General features: G+C 40.9%; 1 protein-coding gene across 1 annotated transcript in view; it reads left to right on the top strand.

Annotated features, from left to right (window-relative positions):
* The window catches only part of SCART1 (scavenger receptor family member expressed on T cells 1), a 45268-nt gene extending 21761 nt beyond the window's left edge, over positions 1-23507 (top strand). The window contains exons 6-14 of the mRNA XM_072628451.1: positions 1067-1375; positions 1452-1766; positions 5121-5438; positions 6242-6310; positions 6402-6716; positions 6966-7001; positions 7460-7588; positions 19468-19671; positions 23356-23507. Of these exons, the coding sequence (XP_072484552.1) occupies positions 1067-1375; positions 1452-1766; positions 5121-5438; positions 6242-6310; positions 6402-6716; positions 6966-7001; positions 7460-7588; positions 19468-19671; positions 23356-23486 (1826 nt within the window). The 3' untranslated portion in view covers positions 23487-23507. The remainder of the gene's footprint in view (positions 1-1066; positions 1376-1451; positions 1767-5120; positions 5439-6241; positions 6311-6401; positions 6717-6965; positions 7002-7459; positions 7589-19467; positions 19672-23355) is intronic.
* Positions 23508-23874: the final 367 nt, after the last annotated feature.

The following is a 23874-nucleotide window of genomic DNA, read 5'->3' as shown; positions in this document are numbered from 1 at the left end:
TGATGTATTTGTCTCTCCAGCTTTGCTTCTTGAACTGGGGCTTTGTGCCAGGGGCCAGGCTCTGTTTCTTGCTGTACTTTTGGGTGGGATGATCAGCCCTCATGGTCTTTCCCTGGGTTCTTGTGTTGAACTCTATCTCCTAGGATTAGGTTCTTCTGGATTTTGAGATTCAGAACACTAGATCTTCAGGACCTTCTGTGGCATCTCAGGACAGAATATTAATGACCTCACAGTCCATGAGTCTTGGGTGTCTAGGTTTGAGGCTTGAAGTACTGAGCTGATTTTTGCCTGATGCTTGTCCCTGAGACTTCCACAGTCCCCACCCTGGGGCTTTCAGGGAGCCTGGGACTTTCTCATGGGGAGCCCTCCACTCTTTTTGCTTCTGGACACAGAGCCTTGGAAGCTACCTAGGTCCCTAGTCAGTCTCGGGTTGGGTTTGTAGGCTATACTGTGCTGGCTTTGACTTTTTTGATAGTCTTCTTTTCTGTTTACTTTGGGCTTCTGGCTGACGTCTTATGCAGTTCTGGAATGGGAAAAATTACATTAGTTTTTCATTGAATTTCTTGATTATTATGTAGTCATGTGAATTTCAGGGTTTTGCTGGAGTAAGGATATGGGACTGGGATGGTCTGCCTGTTGTTCAAGCAGCATCTTGACTAGATGTTACTCCCTGCCTCCATCCTCATCCCCTCATCCCAGTGCTCTTTCAACGACCTGGACTACATTTGGTTATTCTAGTTCTTGTCTAATCAAGTTCATTGACACTGAGGTCAAGACTCCTTAGATAGCCTGTGACTGTATAAGTACCACAAAAAGGAGAAATTATCCAAAGGAGCTTGTCCTTTAATGTGATCTTTGTTTCTTCTCTTTTATCTCCAATTAATTTCGCTCTCATCTACTACCTGTTGCATTCCCAACCTCATGATCCTAGGCAGACACAGTACCTTCAGTCAAAACAAGTTAATTTGCTTCTTATTTCCCAGGGGTGTATCTACATTCCACTCAAACAACAAATGGAAACTCTTTTAAATATTTGCTTCATTCTTTCCCCTCTCCCTGAACTTAGATACTCTCCGTCTGAGGGATGGACAGAGCCATTGTGATGGGAGAGTGGAGATTTTTCTGCATGGAGTTTGGGGCCCAGTCCTGAGTGATGATTGGGATCTTAATAATGCCCAGGTGTTGTGTAGGCAGCTCCGATGTGGAATGGCAGAGAGAGTCTATACCTCTCTTACCTCAGGCCCAAGGGTGGGTCCTGTGAGTTTGAGCAGGATGAAGTGCATGGGCAATGAGACCCAACTTAGCCAGTGTAACATTTCCGCATCTGCCTTGGCTTCAGTGGGGATCACTCAGGAAGCTGGTGTCATCTGCTCAGGTGAGTACCTGCCCAGTCCTTCAGAATCCTTCCTCGTCTCTCATTCTCATGCTTAATGACAGACCTTGTCCCTCAGGGAGCAGAAGGATCCGCCTGGTGAATGGCACTGGCCGCTGTGCTGGGAGAGTGGAAATCTACCACAATGGCACCTGGGGTACAGTGTGTGATGATTCCTGGGACCTCTCTGATGCCAATGTGGTCTGCAGACAGCTGGGCTGTGGTGTAGGCCTTAGTGCCATGGGATCCGCTCACTATGGGGCAGGGGCTGGGCCCATCTGGCTGGATGAACTGAGCTGCTCTGGAAGTGAGTCTGAGCTCTGGCATTGCCCATTCCAAGGCTGGGGCCAACATGACTGCAGACATAAGGAAGATGCTGGCATTCTCTGCTCAGGTCAGTCCTTTGGCTCTGACTAGGGTCACTTCATCTTCAGCTATTCCATTCCTTCTTTGACTACTCCTTTCAAGGACTGAATAGGTCTCCCTTCTATCAACATCACAAGAAGAGAGTACTTCCCTGGGGTGGGACTCAGGCATGGGGAATTTAGGATCTAAACAAGACTAGAAATACCTTGTTTCAAGCTGAGTTTTCCCATCATCAACCAGGTTTACTTAAGATAGAATATTTCCCTTGAACCTACTATGTATCTTCTTAAGAAGTCTGTCTGGAAAGTTTTTAGATGAATGAAATATTTATTTCTTAGTATTCCTAGAGACATTGAAAAATAGATTTTTTTGTATGCTTCCACAGTCCCTTTTTCCTGTAGTCTTTACTCAAGGGATGGAGACATTAATGTGAAGATTTTATAGGTCTTATCTCCTGAGGACTTCTCCTTATCCCTATGCTAAAGGCTTCTGATTCTGACTTGTTCATATTCAGAAGAATGGTTTCACATACCCCAAGAGGGCAGAAGCATGGAGCAAGGGAAAGGTTATTGAATTTGGAGTCATTGGACCTGAGTTCAAAACCTGGGATGGTCATTTAGCAGCTGAATGAGCTTGGGCAATTCATTTAATTTCTTTCAACCTCAGTTTTCTCATCTATAAAAAATGAGAGAATTGGAGTAGCTGACCTCTAAGGGTTTTCCCAGGTCTAGATAAAATATCTTGTGAACAGAATTTTTAACACAACTTTACTACTATAAATGGACATTTTGCCAATCATCACCATCCAAAAATTATCCTACAAATTTTTCCTGTATGGACACCTTGCAAAATATATTACTAGATGAAGTTCCTGCTTTCCAATAACCTTAGTCTTAACACATTTTAACTACTTGAAGGAATTTAACTTGTAACTGATGGTTCAATAGCCTACAGTTGATCCAATCACTTGTTTTTGTAATCTCAATACATAGTTCAAACTTACAGGATATTCAAAGAAAATTACATAAGAAAATATCCACTTGAAAACTCTGTTAGTCACTACTTCATTTCCAAACCATAGACTGAATCACAAATGGAAGCCATTGGATTAAAGGATTAGAAACTGGAAGCCGGGATGTGCTAGTAAATGTTTAATCAAAAAAATAAAAAATTGAAAATGCAGATATGAGACACTTTTAAGTTTAATTTGTATTATTAACATTTTCCCATCACTTTTAAAAGTCTAGACATTAAAGACAACAATATATCAAGCTCTGACTTGTAGTGTTTGTTGATTTCTGAGTGTAAATGCTCACTTTGAACATTTTACCAATTGGTTTTCAAATCAATTCAAGCTGGCTTTGGTACCTTCTTGGGCTAGAAGAGAACATAGAGTTCATTTAGTTTGAAGTTTCCTCATCTGAGGTCTGAGAATTTGTTTTTAAAAAATACTTTCTTAACTGTATTCTAGTGCAATTGCCTCCCCTATGAATTCTATGCATTTAATTTTGTGCATTTAAAAACATTACTCTGAGAAGTCTGTAGGCTTCATGAGACAGTCCCAAATGGGCATGTGGCACAAAAGTTCATCTGATCTAATTACTAATCCCCTCTTTTACCGGATATGAATGCTGACATCCAGTAAGTTTAAGTGACTTTCCAAAAACTTCACAGATGAGCAAATCTTGGTAGGACATTCTAGTATATCAAAAATCAATTAACTCTTTTTGAGAGTTACAATGGAGCAATAGGCCAACAGAAGTGTAAAATCCTGAGTGGGCAACTTGAATCACAAACACACCACATTTCATGCATGTACAGGTGCTTGAGGAAGGAAGGGTATGATGAGGATGGTGGGAGGGGAGGGAATTGTCTTTAAAATTTTATGTCAGCAATTTTTAGGATCATATTTTTGGAGTCAGATGAGACTTGTAGAAGTCTATTCTAAACTCACCATGTTGCAGATGAGGAAACTGAACCATGGAGAGATTGTGACCTTTCTGAGGTTACAAAGAGAGTAGCAGGGCTAGGATTTCTGCTCTATAACTCCAAATCCCCAATTCCACTCTCATGCGCTCTTCCATTTTTCAAATCATTGAGAACTGGGGAAATTGAAATATTTCAAAGAAGTAGAAAATAGAGAGTTCCCTAGAACACCCAGGAAGCATCTAATATATTTTCCAGATTAGTTTTTATCAAGTTGAAAACCATGGTAAAGAATGCCAGAGATATCTTTTAGAGAATGTGGACAATGTTGTTGGATGCTTGATCTTTTCAAGGGATGGTAGAGTTGGAAGCAACTTTAGAGATCGCCAAGTCTGACTCACTTATTTTACAGATGAGGCAACCAGGGCCCAGAGTAGTCAGCTGTTTTTCCCAAGACTTCATAGTCAACAAACATGAGAGCACAAGTGTGACTTGACTCTGGTCTTCTTATTTTTATTTTTTTTTTACATTCTGGTTTCTGAAAGGCTACTGTTTTTTCCATTATGCCATTAAAAATCAAATTAACTTGAAACCAAAGAATACTAAGACTGGGAAATAGCAAATCATTGAGTTAGTGGGAGAGTTATTTGCCCCAGAGATTGACAGGATGGGCAGTCTGGTATGCTGGATAGAGTACTCAATTTGATGTCAGTAAGATCTGGGTTTGAATTCTACCTCAGATGCTGACTGGCTGTAACACTCTGGGTAAGTCATTAAACCTTTTTGGGCCTCAGGTTCCTCATGTATAAAAGGAGATGGTTGGACTCCATAGGTTCTAATCCTTCTTTCAGCTCAAAATCTATCATCTATGCTATTTATGACCATCATAAAATGTCAGCATTACATCTCTGCATTCCTCTGTCTCCTGTCAAATTCTCCATTGGGGACAGATTGGTGTTTGGGCATTTTCTCTTGGTAACTTCTATAGTTTCTTCCTTCACTGAGCTTGACTTTTGAATAAGACAAGCAGTCTCGTTTTGTTGTTGTTCAGAGATACCTGACTGCGACCCCATTTGGGTTACTCTTGGCAAAGATACTGTAGCAGTTTGCCATTTCCTTCTCCAGATCATTTTACAGATGAGGAAACTGAGGCAAACAGGGTTAAGTAACTTGCCCAAGGTCTCACATCTAGGAGGTATTTGAGGTCACATTGCAACTCATGAAAGCAGTCTTCCTGATGCCAGGCCTGGTCCATTGGGCCACCTAGCTTCAGTGTGGTTTAGCACTTACTTGGGAGTCAGGAGACTTGGGTTCTGGTCCTAACATTACTATTAATGAGTTGTGGGATTTGGGGTTTTAGTTCTCACTTTTTTTTAAAAAAAGATGCTTTTCATAGTTGATGAAGTTTTTTCTGGCTTTCTAACCAGTACAGGACTGATTTATATTTTTCTCCTAGACTTTACAGCTATGAGGTTGGTCAGTGAGGCCCACAACTGTGCAGGGTGGATGGAAGTTTTCTACAATGGAACATGGGGAACTGTGTGTAGCAATTCCCTGAAGGAACTTTCCCTGGCAGTTATATGCAAGCAATTGGAATGTGGAAAACAGGGCTGGCTGGAGAATAAACAAATGGCTCCCAGAGGCTCAGAAGTTAGATGGCTGGACAAAATTGAATGCCGCAGCCTGTATACTAACTCTTTGTGGCAGTGTCCATCAGCCTCCTGGCATCCACACTCATGTTCCCGAGGAGATGAAGCCTGGATCACGTGTGATGGTCTGATTTCTTATCTCTTTGAATTCTAATGCTGGCAGCTTAGGTTGCCACTCAATTTCTGATTTCCTTTGTATACCTGTAAAATTACTGAAACTGACCTGTCATAGGTCATAGAATAGTGTAGAAAGGCACCGGAGATCTGATACTCCATTCCTGTACAGGAATCTCTTTCCTCAAATTCCTGACAAATGGTCATCCAGCTCATCGTGCTTGGAGGCTTTTAATGATCGTAAATTCCCTGCCATTGCAGTCCATTCCATATTGGGTAATGCTAACTGTTAGAGAGTTTCTTATACTATTGAGGCAAACCCTGCTTCTCAGAAACTGTCCTTCTCAGAAACTCAGAAACCCATTCTCCCACTGTTGTCTTTTGACATTAAACAATATAAAGCCAATTCCTCTGCCACAATATAGCCTTTGAATGTTTGAAATCTCATGTCCTTTCTTCTCCAGGCTTAGAATGCTTTCCAGTCCCCTCATTATACTGATCACCTCTCACAAGATAGTCTCCATCTTCTTAATGATCTTCCTAAAACGTGGAGCCCAGAACACAATACATCAAATATGGTTTGACCGTGGCACATAGAGTGAGGATGTTCACTTTTATTCTGTCAAAGATGATGTGTCTCTGTGACTGTGGTCTAAGCTCAAGACTGAATTACCTCTTTTTTTGTTCCATGGTCTCAGATGCTAATCAGCTTTGGAGACTATAGTTAAGAAATCCTGTTTTTTAGCATAGCATTCATTCTTTCAACACTGTAATATCATTTCTTCTGATATTTCCCAATATTTTATCCCTATAGGATGGACAAAGAAAATCTCAAAGGAACCAAGTGCGAGGCTTAACTGTTCAGCAGACCAGGATTGCATAGGTATCTGTTTGGTCACTTTTTACTATGTGTCACTATTAGGAAGCCAGGTCTGTTTGCCTCTCTCAGTGACTCCTAGTGACTGCATTTTCAGGGACGAACAGGCTGCGTGTCAGGGATGGAGAGGACAGCTGTTCTGGGCGAGTGGAGGTCTGGCATGATGGCTCCTGGGGAACAGTGTGTGATGATTCCTGGGACCTGGAAGATGCCGAGGTTGTGTGTAGGCAGCTGGGCTGTGGTTCAGCTGTATCAGCTTTGGGAGAGGCTGCCTTTGGACCAGGGACAGGGTCTGTTTGGCTGGATGAGGTTCAGTGTAAGGGGACTGAACTGTCTCTATGGGATTGTCCTGCAGAACCTTGGGGACGCAGTGACTGTGGTCACAAGGAAGATGCAGCTGTGAATTGCTCTGGTGAGTGATGGGCCCTGAGCAGAGTATAGGCTGTGTAGAGGAAAACTATCCCAGTGTGGTTGTGGGGATCATTAACCATGTTCAGGACTATGAACTCTAAGGCAAAAAATACAAATAAGAAATAACTTGACTTGTGTCATTAGTGACAGTTTGGATGATGTAGAAGAATATAGCAGCTATATTACAGCAGCTTTCCACATGATTTCCCACTTTCTTTTTTCCTTTAAGTTAATTTCCTTTTCTCTGCAGGTAAGAGAGTGAAGACAGTGCTACTGCCTGGACAAGGTGAGTCTTCTCCCCTTTATAGCTCCAAGTTTCCTATTTCTTCTGCCCTTAAAGCAGATGTTGGAGCATGAGCCAGAAGACCTGCATTCCACTTCCTACTCCAACATCTGTACTTCAGTTTCCTTATCTCTGCAATGAAAATCAGAATTCTTGCACAATTTCTCAGGGTTGTTGCTATTGGTGGTGGTGGGGAGTGGTGTGTGGGGAAAATCATAAATGACTTTAAATGTGAGTGTAATATAAATTTGAGCTAGTATTGTCAAGAGCTAGTATTGTCAATTCTGAATTGGTGACCCAGCAGGGCAAGAATGTCCTGGGAACATCTGCAGGAAGTACGCTTTGCAACATTGACTTCCTTACAGAGAGTGGGAAAACTATGGAGGTTGTATACGTCTGTGAGGGTGAGAAGGAGGAACAAACTCAACTCATGGATTTTTGGAATCTCTGCTCCTGTTAAGGTTTCCTGTCACCAGCCCAAGAAGGGGATAACCTACTAAGGATTATTTGTTTTGTCCTTGGAACATTTCTCTGCTTTGTTTTAATATTGCTGGGGGCTCAGATGTGGAACAAGAAAGGATTCTGCCAGGGTAAGTGGCTAGAGGACTTAGTATCAGAGAGAGTCAATTAGCTAAAAAAGGGCTTCTAATGAAGAAATGTCTGGAGTATTTGAGATGTTGCTCTCCATTGTTTTATGTGAGAATAGCCTTCTGTTGTGTCAGTACTACTGCTTGGAGCCTTTGATCAAGGCTGTGAAGCATTTAAAAATGACCTCATTGGCCCTCTCCAGCCTATGATTATTCCTCTTATGAATAGTTATGATTGGGGGGCGGAGCCAAGATGGCGAAGTAGAAAGACGCACATACACATAGCTCCGAACCCACAAACCACAGAACGGCAGAGGGGACTAACCCAGGGCGAGTTCTGCACCCAGAGACCACGGAGTGTTGGAGCGGGGGAGATTTCTGTTCCAGAGAGACCTGCGGGCCTCTCTCGGGGGGACCTTCGCGCTGGGGACTGGGCTCCGGGGCTGGAGGAGGAGAGCAGCCCTGCTGCGGCAGCGACACCGTGGGAAAGAGATCCGAGAGGGCTGCGGAACTGAGTCTCCAGTGGCCGCGCGGGTCCCCACACCCACAGAGGGACCTGCAAACCTCTCGCGAAGGTTCCGTCGCGCCGGGCCCGGACCTGTGGCGGCAACGGCGGCTGTGGCTCCAAGAGACAAAGTTCTGGGAGGGATCCGGAGGCGGGATCTTCAGCAGCTGCTCGGGCCCCCCACCAACAGGTGACTGGCGGGGGTAGGTGAGAGAGTCTCTTTGGCGGGTTGAGAGGGGAGTGAGGTGCCCCCGTGGCTAGGGCCCCCCCAGGAGGCGGGGGCTGGGGGGCGGCTGCGGACGGGGGCTCCCCGGGCGGGCGGGAGCCTGGATCCATTGTGGAAGGTCTGTGCATAAACCTCCTGAGGGAATTGAGCCAGAGAGGCGGCCCTGCCCCTGACCTCAGCACCTGAACTTAATTCTCACACTGAATAGCAGCCCTGCCCCCGCCAAAAATCCTAAGGCAGGAAGCAACATTTGAATCTCAGTCCCCAAACGCTGTCTGGGAGGACCAGGAGGTGAGGTGGGTGTGAGGAGAACATTCAGAGGTCAGGCCACTAGGTGGAGACAATGCCAAGAAAAGGGAAAAGAAATAAAACTATTGAAGGGTACTTAATCAGAGAAAAAAACTTCCTCCCTTCCTTTCTGATGGGGAGGAACAAGGCTTGCCATCAGGCAAAGACACAGAAATCGAGGATCCTGTGTCCCAGCCCACCCAATGGGCTCGGGCCATGGAAGAGCTCAAGAGGAATTTTGAAAATCAAGTTAGAGAGATGGAGGAAAGACTGGGAAGGGAAATGAGAGGGATAAGGGAGAAGCATGAAAAACAGATCAGCTCCCTGCTAAAGGAGAACCAAAAAAATCTTGAAGAAATTGGCACCTTGAGAACTAGCCTAACTCAGCTGGCAAGGGAGGTACAAGGGGCCAATGAGGAGAAGAATGCTTTCAAAAGCAGAATTAACCAAATGGAAAAGGAGATTCAAAAGCTTACTGAAGAAAATAGATCTCTCAAATCTGGAATGGTACAGATGGAAGCTTTGGACTTTTTGAGAAAGACAGATATCTCAGAACATACCGCGCAGATTCGAAATATGGAAGATAACGTGAAATATCTTATTGGAAAAACAACTGACCTGGAAAATAGAATCAGGAGAGACAATGTAAAAATTCTGGGACTACCTGAAAACCATGATCAAAAGAAGAGCCTAGACATCATCCTCCACGAAATTATCAAGGAAAACTGCCCTGAGATTCTAGAACCAGAAGGCAAAATAAATATTCAAGGAATCCGCAGAACACTGCATGAAAGAGATCCAAAAAGAGAAACTCCTAGGAGCATTGTGGCCAAATTCCAGAATTCCCAGGTGAAGGAGAAAATATTGCAAGCAGCTAGAAAGAAACAATTCAAGTATTGTGGAAATACAATCAGGATAGTACAAGATCTGGCACCTTCTACATTGAGGGATAGAAGGGAATGGAATAGGATATTCCAGAAGTCAAAGGAACTAGGACTGAAGCCAAGAATCACCTACCCAGCAAAACTGAGTATAATACTTCAGGAGAAAAAATGGTCTTTCAATGAAATAGAAGACTTTCAAATTTTCCTGATGAAAAGACCAGAGCTGGAAAGAAAATTTGACTTTCTAACACAAGAATGAAGAGAACTATTAAAAGGCGAACAGCAAAGAGAAATCATAAGGGACTTACTAAAGTTGAACTGTTTACATTCCTACATGGAAAGACAATATTTATAACTCCTGAAACATTTCAGTATCTGAGCACTGAGTGGGAGTACACACACACACACATGCACACACGCACACATACGTAGAGACAGAGTGCACAGAGTGAATTGAAGAGGATGGGATCATATACTAAAAAAAAAAAAATGAAATCAAGCAGTGAGAGAGAAATATTGGGAGGAGAAAGGGAGAAGTTATATGGGGCAAATTATCTCTCATAAAAGAGGCAAGCAAAAGACTTATTAGTGGTGGGATAAAGAGGGGAGGCAAGAGAAAAACATGAGATCTACTCTCATCACATTCCACTAAAGGAAAGAATATAATGCACACTCATTCTGATAGGAAAACCTATCTCATAATACAGGAGAGTGGGGGACAGGGGCACAAGCAGGAAGGGGGGGAGGATAGAGGGGAGGGCATGGGGAGGAGAATGCAATACGAGGTCGACACTCATGGGGAGGGAAAGGACCATAAGAAAATAGAAGTAATGGGGGACAAGACAGGATGGAGGGAAATATAGTTAGTGTTATACAACACAACTAGTATGGAAATCATTTGCAAAACTAAACAGATATGGCCTATATTGAACTGCCTGTCTTCCAAGGGGAAGGGGTAGAGAGGGAGGGAGCTAAAGAAGTTGGAACTCAAAGTGTTAGGACCAAATGTAACGTTCTTACCACTGGGTAACGAGAAACACAGGTTAAGGGGTCAAGAAAGCTATCTGGCCCTACAGGACAAAAGAGAAGACAGAGACAAGGGTAGGGAGGGAGGATAGAGGAGAGAGCAGATAGGTCACAGGGGCAATTAGAAAACTTGGGTCTGGGGGGGGAGGGGGAAAAAAGGGGAGAAAATTTGTAACCCAAATTTGTGTGAAAATAAATGTTAAAAAAAAAATAAAAATAAAAACATAATGAGCATCTTTTAAAAAAAAAAAAGGATTACTATTTCTGCCTTTCTGTAAAAAAAAAAAAATGAATAGTTATGATTGCCTTAGAAGTCTATGAAGGCATGGATTCTATTTTTTGCTCCATGACCGGTATTTGGAGAATACACTTACTCTTTTGATCCCCCATTATGCCTTCTTTGCCTTGACAATATTTGCTTTAAAGTGAGTCCAGAAGGATCACCTATTATTTTGGTACATGTGGATATCAGTGAGTGTCTTGCTAAGTGCCATGGGCGTGGTATGTTTTTATCACCTTCTTTCATGACTCTTCTTGGGAGAGTAGCCATTTAGGCCTAGTTTATCACTGTGTCCATTGGGCTGGTTGAGTGTGACTTTCCCTTGTCTTGATGAGATCCCCTTTGTCTTCTATATTCCATTGGTCTCAGCAGTTTAAGGCCATTTGTAGTGTGGTACTACATTGGATTCAATTCTACAAGCACGTATCATGTGCCTAATGCATATCAAGACATGTTCTAGCTACTGGGATGAGTTGGTAGAACAAAAACGTAGTTGAAGAAAGTCTCTGTTCTCAAAAAGTTTACATTCTATTGGGGAGACACTATAATCTTCAATCAACAGAATTGTAGCTACTGTGAACAGCCAGCATCAGTCAGTCAACAGGCATTTATTATTATTTTCAATAGTCAGTACTTATATATGGTACTTTTAGACTTGCAAAATACTTTAGCATTTATTTAATTTGATAATGATGATAATAATAATATTAACAACAGCTAGCAATTATATAGTACTTGCTATGTGCCTGGCACTGTGGTAAGCACTTTACAATTACTTTCTTCTTTGATCTTCTCCATAACTCTGGGGAGTAGGCGCTATTATTATCCTAATTTTACAGATGAGGAAACTGAGAAAGAAGATAAGTGACTGAGAAAGAAGGTAAGAGTCATACAGATAGGAAGGATCTGAGGTCAGATTTGAATTCAGGTCTTCCTGACTCCAGGAAGAAGTTTGGGGCATAAACATAGGTAAAGTGGAGCAAAATTATCTCTATTTGCAAGTAACATTACATCTTACATAGAGAATTTCAGACATTCAATAGTAATAAAAAATAATAGATTCACAAAAGTACTAAGATAAAAAACACATTCACAAATCCAATACCTTTCTAAAAATATTAATAAAATCCAAAATGAATGGAAGGAAAAAATCAATTCTGCTTGAAATTTCCACAAAATATTTGGGTTTCAACCAATCAAAAACATTTGAGATTTATTTAAGTACAACTCTGAATCCATTTTTACAGAAATAGAATAAGACTTTAATTACTGGAAAAATACATAGGATTCATTGTTGGCCATTTCAATGTGCTAATGATTACTTTTATGAATGTATAGACATATTGTTAGGGTGGTATATATATATATATATATATATATATATATAGGTATATGTATATATACATATGTATATGTTATATATGTATGTATGTCTGACATTATCTTCAGATATTGTGGAACACATATTTCATGTGTTCTGCATGGTCTCAATGAGTAGAGCTTTCTTTCAGAGTAGTCTACTCCATTAGGTGTAGTTCCTGGAGAGCACTGAGAGGGGGAGCTTGAGAGCCAGACATAGCCAAAAGCTTTGCTAGTCAAATTTGAGGCTAATTCTCCTCAGCGTCTGCTAACTTTAGCAATATAAAAGGCTCCTGGTAGTTCCTGGTTTTTTCTTGTTATCTAGATACAGGCAGATGAGCAGACCAGAAGTCTCTACTCTCTGAGATAGCAAAGACAAGACATGCCTTCTCAGGGTAATCCCAGATTGATCTCAAAGGGAGGCACAAAAACTCATACAGCAGGTAAAGAAGGAAAGAGTTTTAACATAATATATGTGGAGAATACCTTGGATCACAAGATCTTATTCAATTATACATCTTCACATGCAGTCAATCAGTGGTTGAGAGAACTGTCTAGACTAGAGACATGTCTATCATGCCCATCAGAGGGGAATCTAATGATGGTTTTACTTTTGCTACTGTTGTTTAATTATTTCAGTTGTGTGCCACTCTTTCTGAGCCCATTTGGGTCTTCTTGGCAAAGATATGGGAATGACTTGCCATTTCCTTCTTCAGTTCATTTTACAGATGAGGAAACTGAGGCAAAGAGGTTTAAGTGACTTGCCCAAGGTCACACATCTACTAAGTTTCTGAGGTCAAATCTGAACTCAGGAAAAGGAGTCTTTTTGACTCCAGGTCTGGCACTCTAACTACTGCACCACAGAGCTGGACAAAGAGTACTGAGAAGTTGTTTCAGCTTTGCTACCTAAGTGTTTACTTCTCTTTATTTACATTTCTGTACTCATTGTCTTTCTGTTTTTGGCAGCTACCTCCCATAGATTATGAATGCATGGCAAGTGTTCAGATGGCCTTATTTACTTTCTGTCTGCCATATTCCTCATGGCAGTAAAGAATACAAGTCACTACTACCTGTCTCTGGGTTGTGAACACCATTAATAGTAAATATTGGTTCTCTAATATCAATTACATGAGATGACTCAGTTTTACTAGTTGGGGCCTTATGTTATCATAAGTGGCAAATGACATTATTGTAAACCTTCATCATGAGTTTGATATCAAGACAATTCTATTAAGTGGTAATAACCAATTACCAATAAAGACCAGAATTTTAATTCTTCTAGTTTCTTTTTTTTCTTTTTTTTTTATTTAACTTTTAACATTCATTTTCACAAAATTTTGGGTTACAAATTTTCTCCCCTTTTATCCCCTCCCCCCCAAACACCAAGCATTCTAATTGCCCCTGTGACCAATCTACTCTCTCTTCTATCATCCCTCTCTGCCCTCCGTCTTCTCTTTTGTCCTGTAGGGCCAGATAGCTTTCTATACCCCTTTACCTGTATTTCTTATTTCCTAGTGGTAAGAACATTACAGCTGATCCTAACACTTTGAGTTCCAACTTCTTTACCTCCCTCCCTCTCCACCCCTTCCCTTTGGAAGGCAAGCAATTCAATATAGGCCAAATCTGTGTAGTTTTGCAAATGACTTCCATAATAGTTGTGTTGTATAGGACAAACTATATTTCCCTCCATCCTATCCTGTCCCCCATTACTTCTATTCTCTTTTGATCCTATCCCTCCCCATGAGTGTTGACCTCGAATTGCATTCTCCTCCCCATGCCCTCCCTTCTGTCATTCCCCCCACCCTGCTTGTCCCCTTGTCCCCCACTTTCCTGTATTGTGAGATAGGTTTTCCTACCAAAATGAGTGTGCATTTTATTCTTTCCTTTAGTGGAATGTGATGAGAGCAGACTTCATGTTTTTCTCTCATCTCCCCTCTTTATCCCTCCACTAATAAGTCTTTTGCTTGCCTCTTTTATGAGAGATAATTTGCCCCATTCAATTTCTCCCTTTCTCCTCCCAATATATTTCTCTCTCACTGCTTGATTTCATTTTTTTTAAGATATGATCCCATCCTCTTCAATTCACTCTGTGTACTCTGCCTCTATGTATGTGTGAGTGTGTGCATGTGTGTGTGTGTACTCCCACCCAGTACCCAGATACTGAAATGTTTCAAGAGTTACAAATATTGTCTTTCCATGTAGACAGTTCAACTTTAGTAAGTCCCTTATGCCTTCTCTTTGCTGTTCACCTTTTCATGGTTCTCTTCATTCTTGTGTTTGAAAGTCAAATTTTCTTTTCAGCTCTGGTCTTTTCATCAAGAATGCTTGAAAATCCTCTATTTCATTGAAAGACCATTTTTTGCCCTGAAGTATTATACTCAGTTTTGCTGGGTAGGTGATTCTTGGTTTTAGTCCTAGTTCCTTTGACTTCTGAAATATCCTATTCCATGCCCTTCGATCCCTTAATGTAGAGGCTGCTAGATCTTGTGTTATCCTGATTGTATTTCCACAATACTTGAATTGTTTCTTTCTAGCTGCTTGCAATATTTTCTCCTTGAGCTGGGAACTCTGGAATTTGACCACAACGTTCCTAGGAGTTTCTCTTTTTGGATCTCTTTCAGGCGGTGTTCTGTGGATTCCTTGAATATTTATTTTGCCCTCTGGTTCTAGAATATCAGGGCAGTTTTCCTTGATAATTTCATGGAAGATGATGTCTAGGCTCTTCTTTTGATCATGGCTTTCAGGTAGTCCCAAAATTTTTAAATTGTCTCTCCTGAATCTATTTTCCAGGTCAGTTGTTTTTCCAATGAGATATTTCACATTATCTTCCATTTTTCCATTCTTCTCTCTTTGTTCTGTGATATCATGCTTTCTCGCAAAGTCCTTAGCCTCCATCTGTGCCATTCTAGTTTTGAAAGAACTATTTTCTCCAGTGAGCTTTTGAATCTCCTTTTCCATTTGGCTAATTCTGCTTTTGAAAGCATTCTTTTCCTCATTGGCTTTTTGAGCCTCTTTTGCCAATTGAGTTAGGCTAGTTTTCAAGGTGTTAATTTCTTCAACATTTTTTTGGGTCTCCTTTAGCAGGGAGCTGATCTGCTTTTCATGCTTTTCTTTCGTCTCTCTCATTTTTCTTCCCAGTTTTTCCTCCACCTCTCTAACTTGATTTTCAAAATTCTTTTTGAGCTCTTCCATGGCCTGAGCCCATTGGGTGGGCTGGGACACAGAAGCCTTGATTTCTGTGTCTTTGCCTCATGGTAAGCATTGTTCTTCCTCATCAGAAAGGAAGGGAGGAAATGCTTGTTCTCCAAGAAAGTAGCCTTCAATAGTCTTATTTCTTTTCCCTTTTCTGGGCATTTTCCCAGCCAGTGACTTGACCTCTGAATATTCTCCTCACACCCACTTTGCCTCCTGATCCTCCCAGCCAGCGTTTGGGGACTGAGATTCAAATGCTGCTTCCTGCCTTAGGACTTTTGGTGGGGGCAGGGCTGCTATTCAGTATGAGATTATGTTCAGGTGGTCAGGTCGGGGCAGAGCCGCCTCTCAGGCTCAGTTCCCTCAGGGGGTTTATGCACAGACCTTCCACAATGGATTCAGCCTCCCACCCTCTTGGGGAGCCCCGGTCTGCAGCCGCCTCTCAGCTTCTACCTCCTGGGGGGGGGCCGAATCATGGGGGCACCCCACTCCCCTCTTGACCTGCAAAAGAGACTCTCTCACCGACCCCCGTCACCTGTGGGCGGAGGGACTTGTGCGGCCCCTGGAGATCCCATCCCTGAAGCCTGCTCGGATCTGTTTCTCTTAGTGCCTTGGCCACAGCAGGTCTGGGCTGGGCTGGGCTCCGCGTCTGCAGCACAACGGACTTTTTGTGAGAGGTTTCCAGGTCCCTCTGTGGGTGGAGGGACCCGTGTGGCCGCTGGAGATCCCGTCCCTGAAGCCTGCTCGGATCTTTCCCTCTTGGTGCCGCGGCCGCGGCAAGGCTGCCCTCAGCTCCCAGTCCCAGCGCTCAGTCCGCAGCGTGAAGGACCCCCCGCGAGAGGTTTGCAGGTCCCTCCGGAACAGAAATCTCCCTCACTCCAATATTCCATGGCCTCTGGGTGCAGAATTCGCCGTGAGTTACTCCCCTGTAGCCGTTCTGTGGGTTGTGGGTTTCGGAGCTATGTGTATGTGCATCTTTCTACTCCGCCATCTTGGCTCTGCCCCCTTTTTTCCAGTTTCTTAAGGAAAGTAATGGCCAGGAACAATTTTGCTATGGTATATAACTGAGTGCTACAATCTGTGTGTGGCACAGTACACTTTCATCTAGGGTCCTCTTTCTAGTGTGTTTCTTCATAGGAACACAATAGTATCATATCCTAAGATGACTAGTAATTGAGTTTACTGAAGTAAAATTCTTCAACATAATCTCTAAGCAGATGTCTCCTCCAAGGTATTGTAGACTGGCTACAATTACTCAGCAAATATATCTGGGAGTGGCTTTATGTTACTTGTAGTGTCTAGCATGGTCCTAGGTGGCATTGTCCATTAAATGCTGGGGCTGGAGTCAGGATGATGTGAGTTCAAATCTTGCCTCAGACGCTAGCTATGTGACCTGGGCAAGATACTTTAATATATTTACCTCAGTTTTCTCAACTGTAAAATAAAGATAACAACACCAGCTACCTTGAAGACTTGCTGAGAGGGTGAAGTGAGATAAAATTTGTAAATCACTTAGCACCATGCCTGCAATATAGTAGGTGTTATACATATGCTTATTCCTTTCTCTTTACTATTTTCATTTTAGAGAATTTTTGTCTGTGTTGCAGAACCACTTTCAATAATCTTTGAAAAACCTAGAAAAGTGCAGAAGGCACTAAAGCATCAGTAAATGGACAAATGTCTATTTTTAAAAGCACAGATTCCAAGCTAGTAAGTGCGATTCATTTTAGAATGGAATGTAAAAGAATATGTTGCCTGATCACTAAGTGACTGCTTAGGTTGACTAAGAAAAAGTCATGAGAAATGAACTATTTTCTTTTCTGGAAAAATGGTTGGCTGACATAATTCCCCATATTTGTAGTTATTTTGATTATATTCTTTTCTCATCAGAATATGTAAACTGTATTGTTTTCAGTTCTTGATACCATACTTTAAGAAATAGCACACTGATGAACTAAAATGAATCTGGAAAGAGCGTGATCAGGATCGGAAAAAAAGAGTTGAAAACTATGCCATATGAAGGATGAATGAAAGAACTGGGTTGTTTATCCTGGAGAAGAGAGGAATTATTAGAAACATAACTGCCTTCAAATATTTGAAGGATGATACTATAAAAAGAGGATTAGATCTATTCTTTTTGGTTCAGAAGAAATATAGGACTGATCAGGGAAATTGAAGGGAAGTGGATTCCAGTGCAACACACTGGAAAACTTTCCACCAGTGGAATTAGCCAACAGTAAAATGAATTACTTTATAGAGGAATGAATTCTGTTATTACAAGTGAACAAGTAATACTGATTATGTAGTGTCTACTATGTGCAGAGACTGTGCCAAGCACTTTGCAAATATTGTTTATACGATCCTCTTAACAGTCCCAGGAGTTAGGTTTTATTATTGTCATCCCTATTTTACAGTTGAGAAAACTGAGGTTTGTCTCAGTTTGCCTCAGGGATTAAGTAACTTGTTTAAGTTCTCACAGCTAACAAGTGTCTGATTCTGGACATGGAATCACTTCTTTCTGACTCTAAGTACAGTGCTTTTTTCACTGTCCCATATAGTTGCCTTGTAAACAAATGAAAGTTGGGTGGCTATCTATAATGACAATCACAGCAGCATACCTGAGGACTGCTGCTGTGAATAGTTTTAAGGGTCTCATTGTATAGTATAATGAACTCTCTATTTATTCAGCAATAAACTAAACATTGTTTAGCAAAGTAAAGCATAACATTCATAACAACATCCTTAAGCAAAATATACCATGTAATACATATATGTATCTTAGAATACTCAGTATGTCATGTGGTACAAAGAATATGTCATTACATCCCCAAAGTCAGGGAGTGCCCCAAAGTCAGGGAGTGCCCCAAAGTCAGGATGTAATATGTCATTACATCCCCTAAAGTCTTCCCTAGCACAACACATCCTTAAGGGGTAGCAGAAAATACCAGATCATTCATCCCTACGTCACTGTAAGAACAATTTCCTTAATCAATACGCAGTGTCCAAGTAAAGTCCTCTCTCATCTTGACTTAAGGCTGACTTCCAAACCCCATGGTTCCTCTTTTATGGGCTGACTGCTCCCAACTCTTGCCTGGATTCACATGCAGGCAGCCCTCTGCTCCTGCTCCTTGTCTCAGCTCACAGGGACTGCTCCACTCCAAACTTTTGCTGCTTCTACCTGACAACAGGTTCCATGGGCCTCTGCCCAGAGCTTCTGTTTCTAGAAAAGCAAAGCTTAACAGGGTTATAACAATATTTATACACATTACCAGCATCATCATTTCAATTCACTCATAAAGACCAACAGACAGGGCTTCTCTCTGAGAAATTAATGCAGATCAACAGATAGGACTTCTGTCTGAGAAATTAACAGAGACCAATAGATAGCACTTCTGCCTGAAAAGTTGATACATATCAACAGAGAGGGTTTCTGTCTGAGGAATTAACACAGATCAACAGAGTGCTGACATCACAAACATTCTTTCTTTTAGACCTCCTCACAAGCAAGTTTCCCTAGCATAGAATTCTCTAGACTGCTCACAGATTCCTTGACACACAAAATGTTAAAAACGGGTGGGGAGCCTGCAGCCTCAAGGCCACATGAAGCTCTCTAGGTCCTCAAATGTGGCCCTTTGACAAACAGCCACATTAGAGAACCTATTGGGCCATATATGGCCTTGAGGCTGCAAGTTCCCCCCCACTGGTTAAGAACTTTTCTTCTTTGGGTAGTAGATTGCACCATGTGAACCTGTGGTCCCTTCTGACATTTATGTTTCTAGATATACTAAAATTTTTTTCAACCAGTTGTAGATGAATATAGTCCATCTCATTAGATATAAAAAATTTCATGTAGAGTAGGGTCATAGCATGTCATGAGACATTGTTGACTTATTCTTGTATTAAACAGCTGGGATTGACTTAATCTAAAGAAAAATGATTTGTATTGATGTGAGAAATAACCTTGGTTTGACAAGTCAATGAACCCAGAACAGAGTAATTATGGAAATGATTTTTAAATAAAATTAATATATGGTGAAGGTTAATCCATTTTAGATGTTTGATGGAGATCATTCCCCAAACCATGAGATCTTTAACATATTCACTCATGTTTTCTCTTTCCAGTTTCCAGGACAAGTCAGAATCCTTTCACTGATGGCATCTATGAGGACCTTGCAGTGGAGGAGAAATATGAAGAGGTAGAAGAGAAAGATATTACTCTGTCAGGAGAAGAGTATGATGATATTGAAGAAAGTGAGAAATATCTGACTGAGAAAGAAGATGATGGAGAGGAGGAAGAGGAGAAGGAGAAAGCTATCACTTCCTCAGGTCTTCATATTTCAGCCTTTATTTCAATTTTCCTTTCTTGCACGTATAAGGAAATTTTGATACCTGCTTAGATCCATAGATGGTGGGGAAAACATGGACTCGCTCTTTTAGCATTCAAAACTTTCCCTGTCAACTATTTTGAGGTTACCCTCTCCCTAGAAACCTTTTAGTAAAGGATGAATTTGAAGTTTTTTAAAATGATAGCATACCTGTTCATATTTACATCCTTTTCTCATTATTGCATGAAAACCACCTTTCTTATTTCCAATGCAACATTTTATAATTGACTTTTTTGCCTTAGATGACACTATCTTCTACTAATTTTAGCTTTTAAGTTGATAGCTTTTCTCCTTAGGTTTTCTATCATCATCCCTTTCTTGTCCTAGACTGCTCCAAGAAAGGAAACCCAGACAACCTGGTCCAAGAAAGTCTATGTCACATACACCTCTTTAAAATGAGATAGCCTGAGGACTTAATCAGCAATTCTCATAACTTATTATTATCCTTATTACTTCATATCAATCACAACACTCCAGCAACAATGTTGAAAGAACCTACAAGTGGCACTGATCTTGTGTGGGAGTCTTCCTACATGAGAGAGTGGAAGTCATTCCTAATGACTAAGGAAATAGGATCACCCCACACTATATCTTCTTCACCAAACCCAATATTTAATTGGGGATGCTACAAAGCATCAATTTTCAATGAATCCCACCAACATAGTCTTTGATGCCAAATGTCTGATTGATCACAGATTTGATGGTGCAGTTTTAGGGTCAGATATGAAACAAAGACTTTTCATGGTGATGAATGATGCAGGCAAACTCAGGTTCTAAATGTAGTACAAAGGAGAGATAAAAAAAATTTCTATCCAGAAGAAGTATCTTCTATGATCTTGACAAGGATGACAGAAATTACTGAAACTTCCCTTAGGAAGACTGCTACAAATTGCTATCATCACAATACCTGTATATTTCAATGATTCTCAACACCAGGCCACCAAATATGCTGGAACCATCACTGCTCTAAATGTGTTACTCAATGAGCTAACTGCTACTGCTGCTGCTTCTGGCTTGGACAAAAATGTGGGTGCTGAAGAAATGTGCTGATCTTGGACCTTGAAAATGGCACTTTAAATGTATTCATTCCTATCATTGAAGCTGGCATCTTTGAAGTGAAGACCACAGCTGGGGATACCCATTTGAATGGGAAAGACTTTGACAACTTCATAGTTAATCATTCCATTGCTGAGTTTAAGCAAAAGCACAAGAAGGATCTCAGTGAGAACAAGAGAATTGTCCACTGACTGAGTGCCACTTATGAACATGTAAATTATATCCTGTTTTCTAGTACCCAGGCCTAAAATGAGACTTATTCCCTTTATGAAAGGATAGAATTCTATGCCTCTATCACCCATGCCTACTTTGAAGAGCTGAATGCTAACCTTTTCCATGAGACATTGGATCTAGTGGAAAGGACCCTAAGATGCCAAACTTGATAAATCATAGGTTCATTACATAGGGTGGGTAGTTCCACTCATATCCCCAAGATTAAGAAACTTCTACAGAACTTGTTCAATGATAAGGAGCTCAACAATAGTATCAATCCTGATGAAACTATTGTCCCTGGTACAGTTGTCTAGGCTGCCATCTTATTTGGAGTTTAATCTGAGAATGTGCAGGACTTGCTGCTTTTGGATGTTTTATTTGGTTATTGAAACTAGCGGTGGAGTTATGGCAGTTCTGATCAAATTCAATACCAGCCTCTCTACCAAGCAGACACAAACATTACCACCTAGTTAGTCAACCAGCCTGATGTTCTTACTCAGATTTATGAAGGTGAGAGAGGCAATGATAAAGCATAACAATATGCTTGGCAAGTTTGAATTCAGGAATCTCCCTTATCTCGAGTTCAAGGGGTATTCCTCAAATGCAAAAGGTATCCTTAATGTGTCTTCTGAGGATAAGCTCATGGACAAAAAAAGGTAAATGACAAAGGTCACTTGAAAGAAGATGAGTATATATTTCAAGAAGCTGAGAAATATAAGACTGAAGATGTATGTGTTCATCCTTCATTGCCGAAGAAGACAATGCCATCAGAGAAATGATGACATGACTTGCAATTGACTTTGTTGTTGAGTGAGGGAGGGCTGTGCAGGTCACCAGCCTCACTTCTCCTCCAGAGCCATCTGAATCTAGTGACCAGATGTTCACCAGGAAGACTGGAGATGACCCAAGATGAGGCAATTGGGGTTAAGTGACTTGTCCAAGGTCACACAGCTAGTGAGTGTCAAGTGTCTGAGGTGAGATTTGAACTCAGGTCCTCCTGGCCCCTGCACTGGTGCTCTATCCACTGCAGCAACTAGCTAAGGCTGAAGTTAAGAAGCAGAGAGACAAGGTGCCTTTCTAGAATTCACTTGAATCTTATACTTTCCAAATGAAGGCTACAGTAAAGGATGAGAAACTTCAAGGCAGAACTAATAATGAAGACAAGCAGATGATCCTTGACAAATGTGATGAAACAATCAACTGGCTAGATAAGGACCAGACTGCTGAGAAGGAAGAATTTGACCATCAGTGGAAGGAATTGGAGAAACTTCAGCAACCCCATTATTACTAAGCTTTCCCAGAGTTCAAGGGGGCATGCTTGGTGTGTTCCCAAGTGGTAGAGTAGTCCCATCAAGATGTATTTTTTCTGGCCCCAACATTGTAGAGATCAGCAGTATACATCAGAAGAAAGAGCATTCTGCACAGCTTTCCAAAAATTGTTTTGCATCCTGTACCAAGGCTTCACTAGAATGTCCTTTTGCTATAGTCCGCTCTCTTTTGATGATCTCATCAGTAATTTCTGACACTGGAAGTCACAGGGAGGAGCAAGTATGGGTTAACAAAACTGGAAAAGGATATAGAAGAAGGGAAATAGGGCAGAGTAAAAAGAGAAGGGTAGGAGGAAAGGATATAGGTGTCACAGAAATGGAATGGAGAAATGGACGAGTCAATTATAGAAGGGAAGGAAAGAAAAATCAATAAAGACAGAAAAAAGAATAAAAGAATTAAGAACTGAGAGAAAGAAAAGAGGGAAATGGGAAAAGGAAAGGAAGTGAATGAAGAACAAAAGCATTAACATGCAATTTCAGAAACTATGAGATCATGGAGAAAAACAACTTGGAGCAGAGGGATTGACTGGAAGGAAAATAAAAGGAAATTTATGCAATATACATGCTATATATGTGTGTATGCATGGATGTATATATGCAAACACATACATGCATATATGTGTGTATGTATATACATATGTTACATATAATAATATGCATATATTTGTAAAACAAATCGTGTGATAAAGGCTAATTTCTCTGGTCTAGCAATATTAAAAATCATAAAATCATGTTTGATTTGGTATACTTGGAGATAAAGGCCAAAAAAATGTGGGATATTCACACTCAGATTTTTCTACTGCAAATCTAGCCTTCTTTCCACTGTGCCAATTTCCTGAAAAGCTTTTCAAAGCAAATTCTTTTCTTATTCTAGAAGAGTTTTATTTTTTCCCTGGTGTGATACCAGTGTTTGATTGGAACCAAGGGAAATTATTGACTACATGGAGTAATAGATGGAGTTTCCTCTTTTTAGTTACTCTCATTTTGAAGAGTACCATAGAGTAATCAATCTCATTCTAAAATTTTAGGCTTGGCACATCATCTTATGGACACCAATGAACATGTTGTGGAAGAAAGTGAACAATCTTTGCCTCCTGAATATGATGATGTTGAGCTGGATATTTTAGAGATGTCGCTGTACCAGGAGAATTTTAAATAAAACATCTTATGAGATTAGAAATATATTCCCATCCTCTCTCGAATCTGGCACTTTGGGGAACATTGACATTTTTTATGTTTCTAATTTTACTAAATGTCTTTACCAGCCATAGTGTTTTTTCCTTTCATGACTGGTCCTTGGATTTGTTATCAAATGATTCCTGAATTGTCTAATTATTGCCATCATGGGAACTAAAAAGGATTGGCAATTGGCCTGACTTTGCTCTTGGAGACATTTTAAGTCCTCAAACAGTGTTCCATACACAACATGTCCAATCCTCTTATTTTACTGATTAAAAAAAGTTGAAACCCAGAAAAATTAAGTAATATGTCAACAATCAAATTGCTAGGGATTATCTGAGGTGGAGTTTGAACCCAGATATTCCTGA

Source organism: Notamacropus eugenii, chromosome 1 (genome assembly GCF_028372415.1).
Source record: "Notamacropus eugenii isolate mMacEug1 chromosome 1, mMacEug1.pri_v2, whole genome shotgun sequence".
Classification (NCBI taxonomy): Eukaryota; Metazoa; Chordata; class Mammalia; order Diprotodontia; family Macropodidae; genus Notamacropus; species Notamacropus eugenii.
Note: the sequence above shows the minus strand (reverse complement) of the source record. Positions and strands in the feature narration are given on the sequence as shown.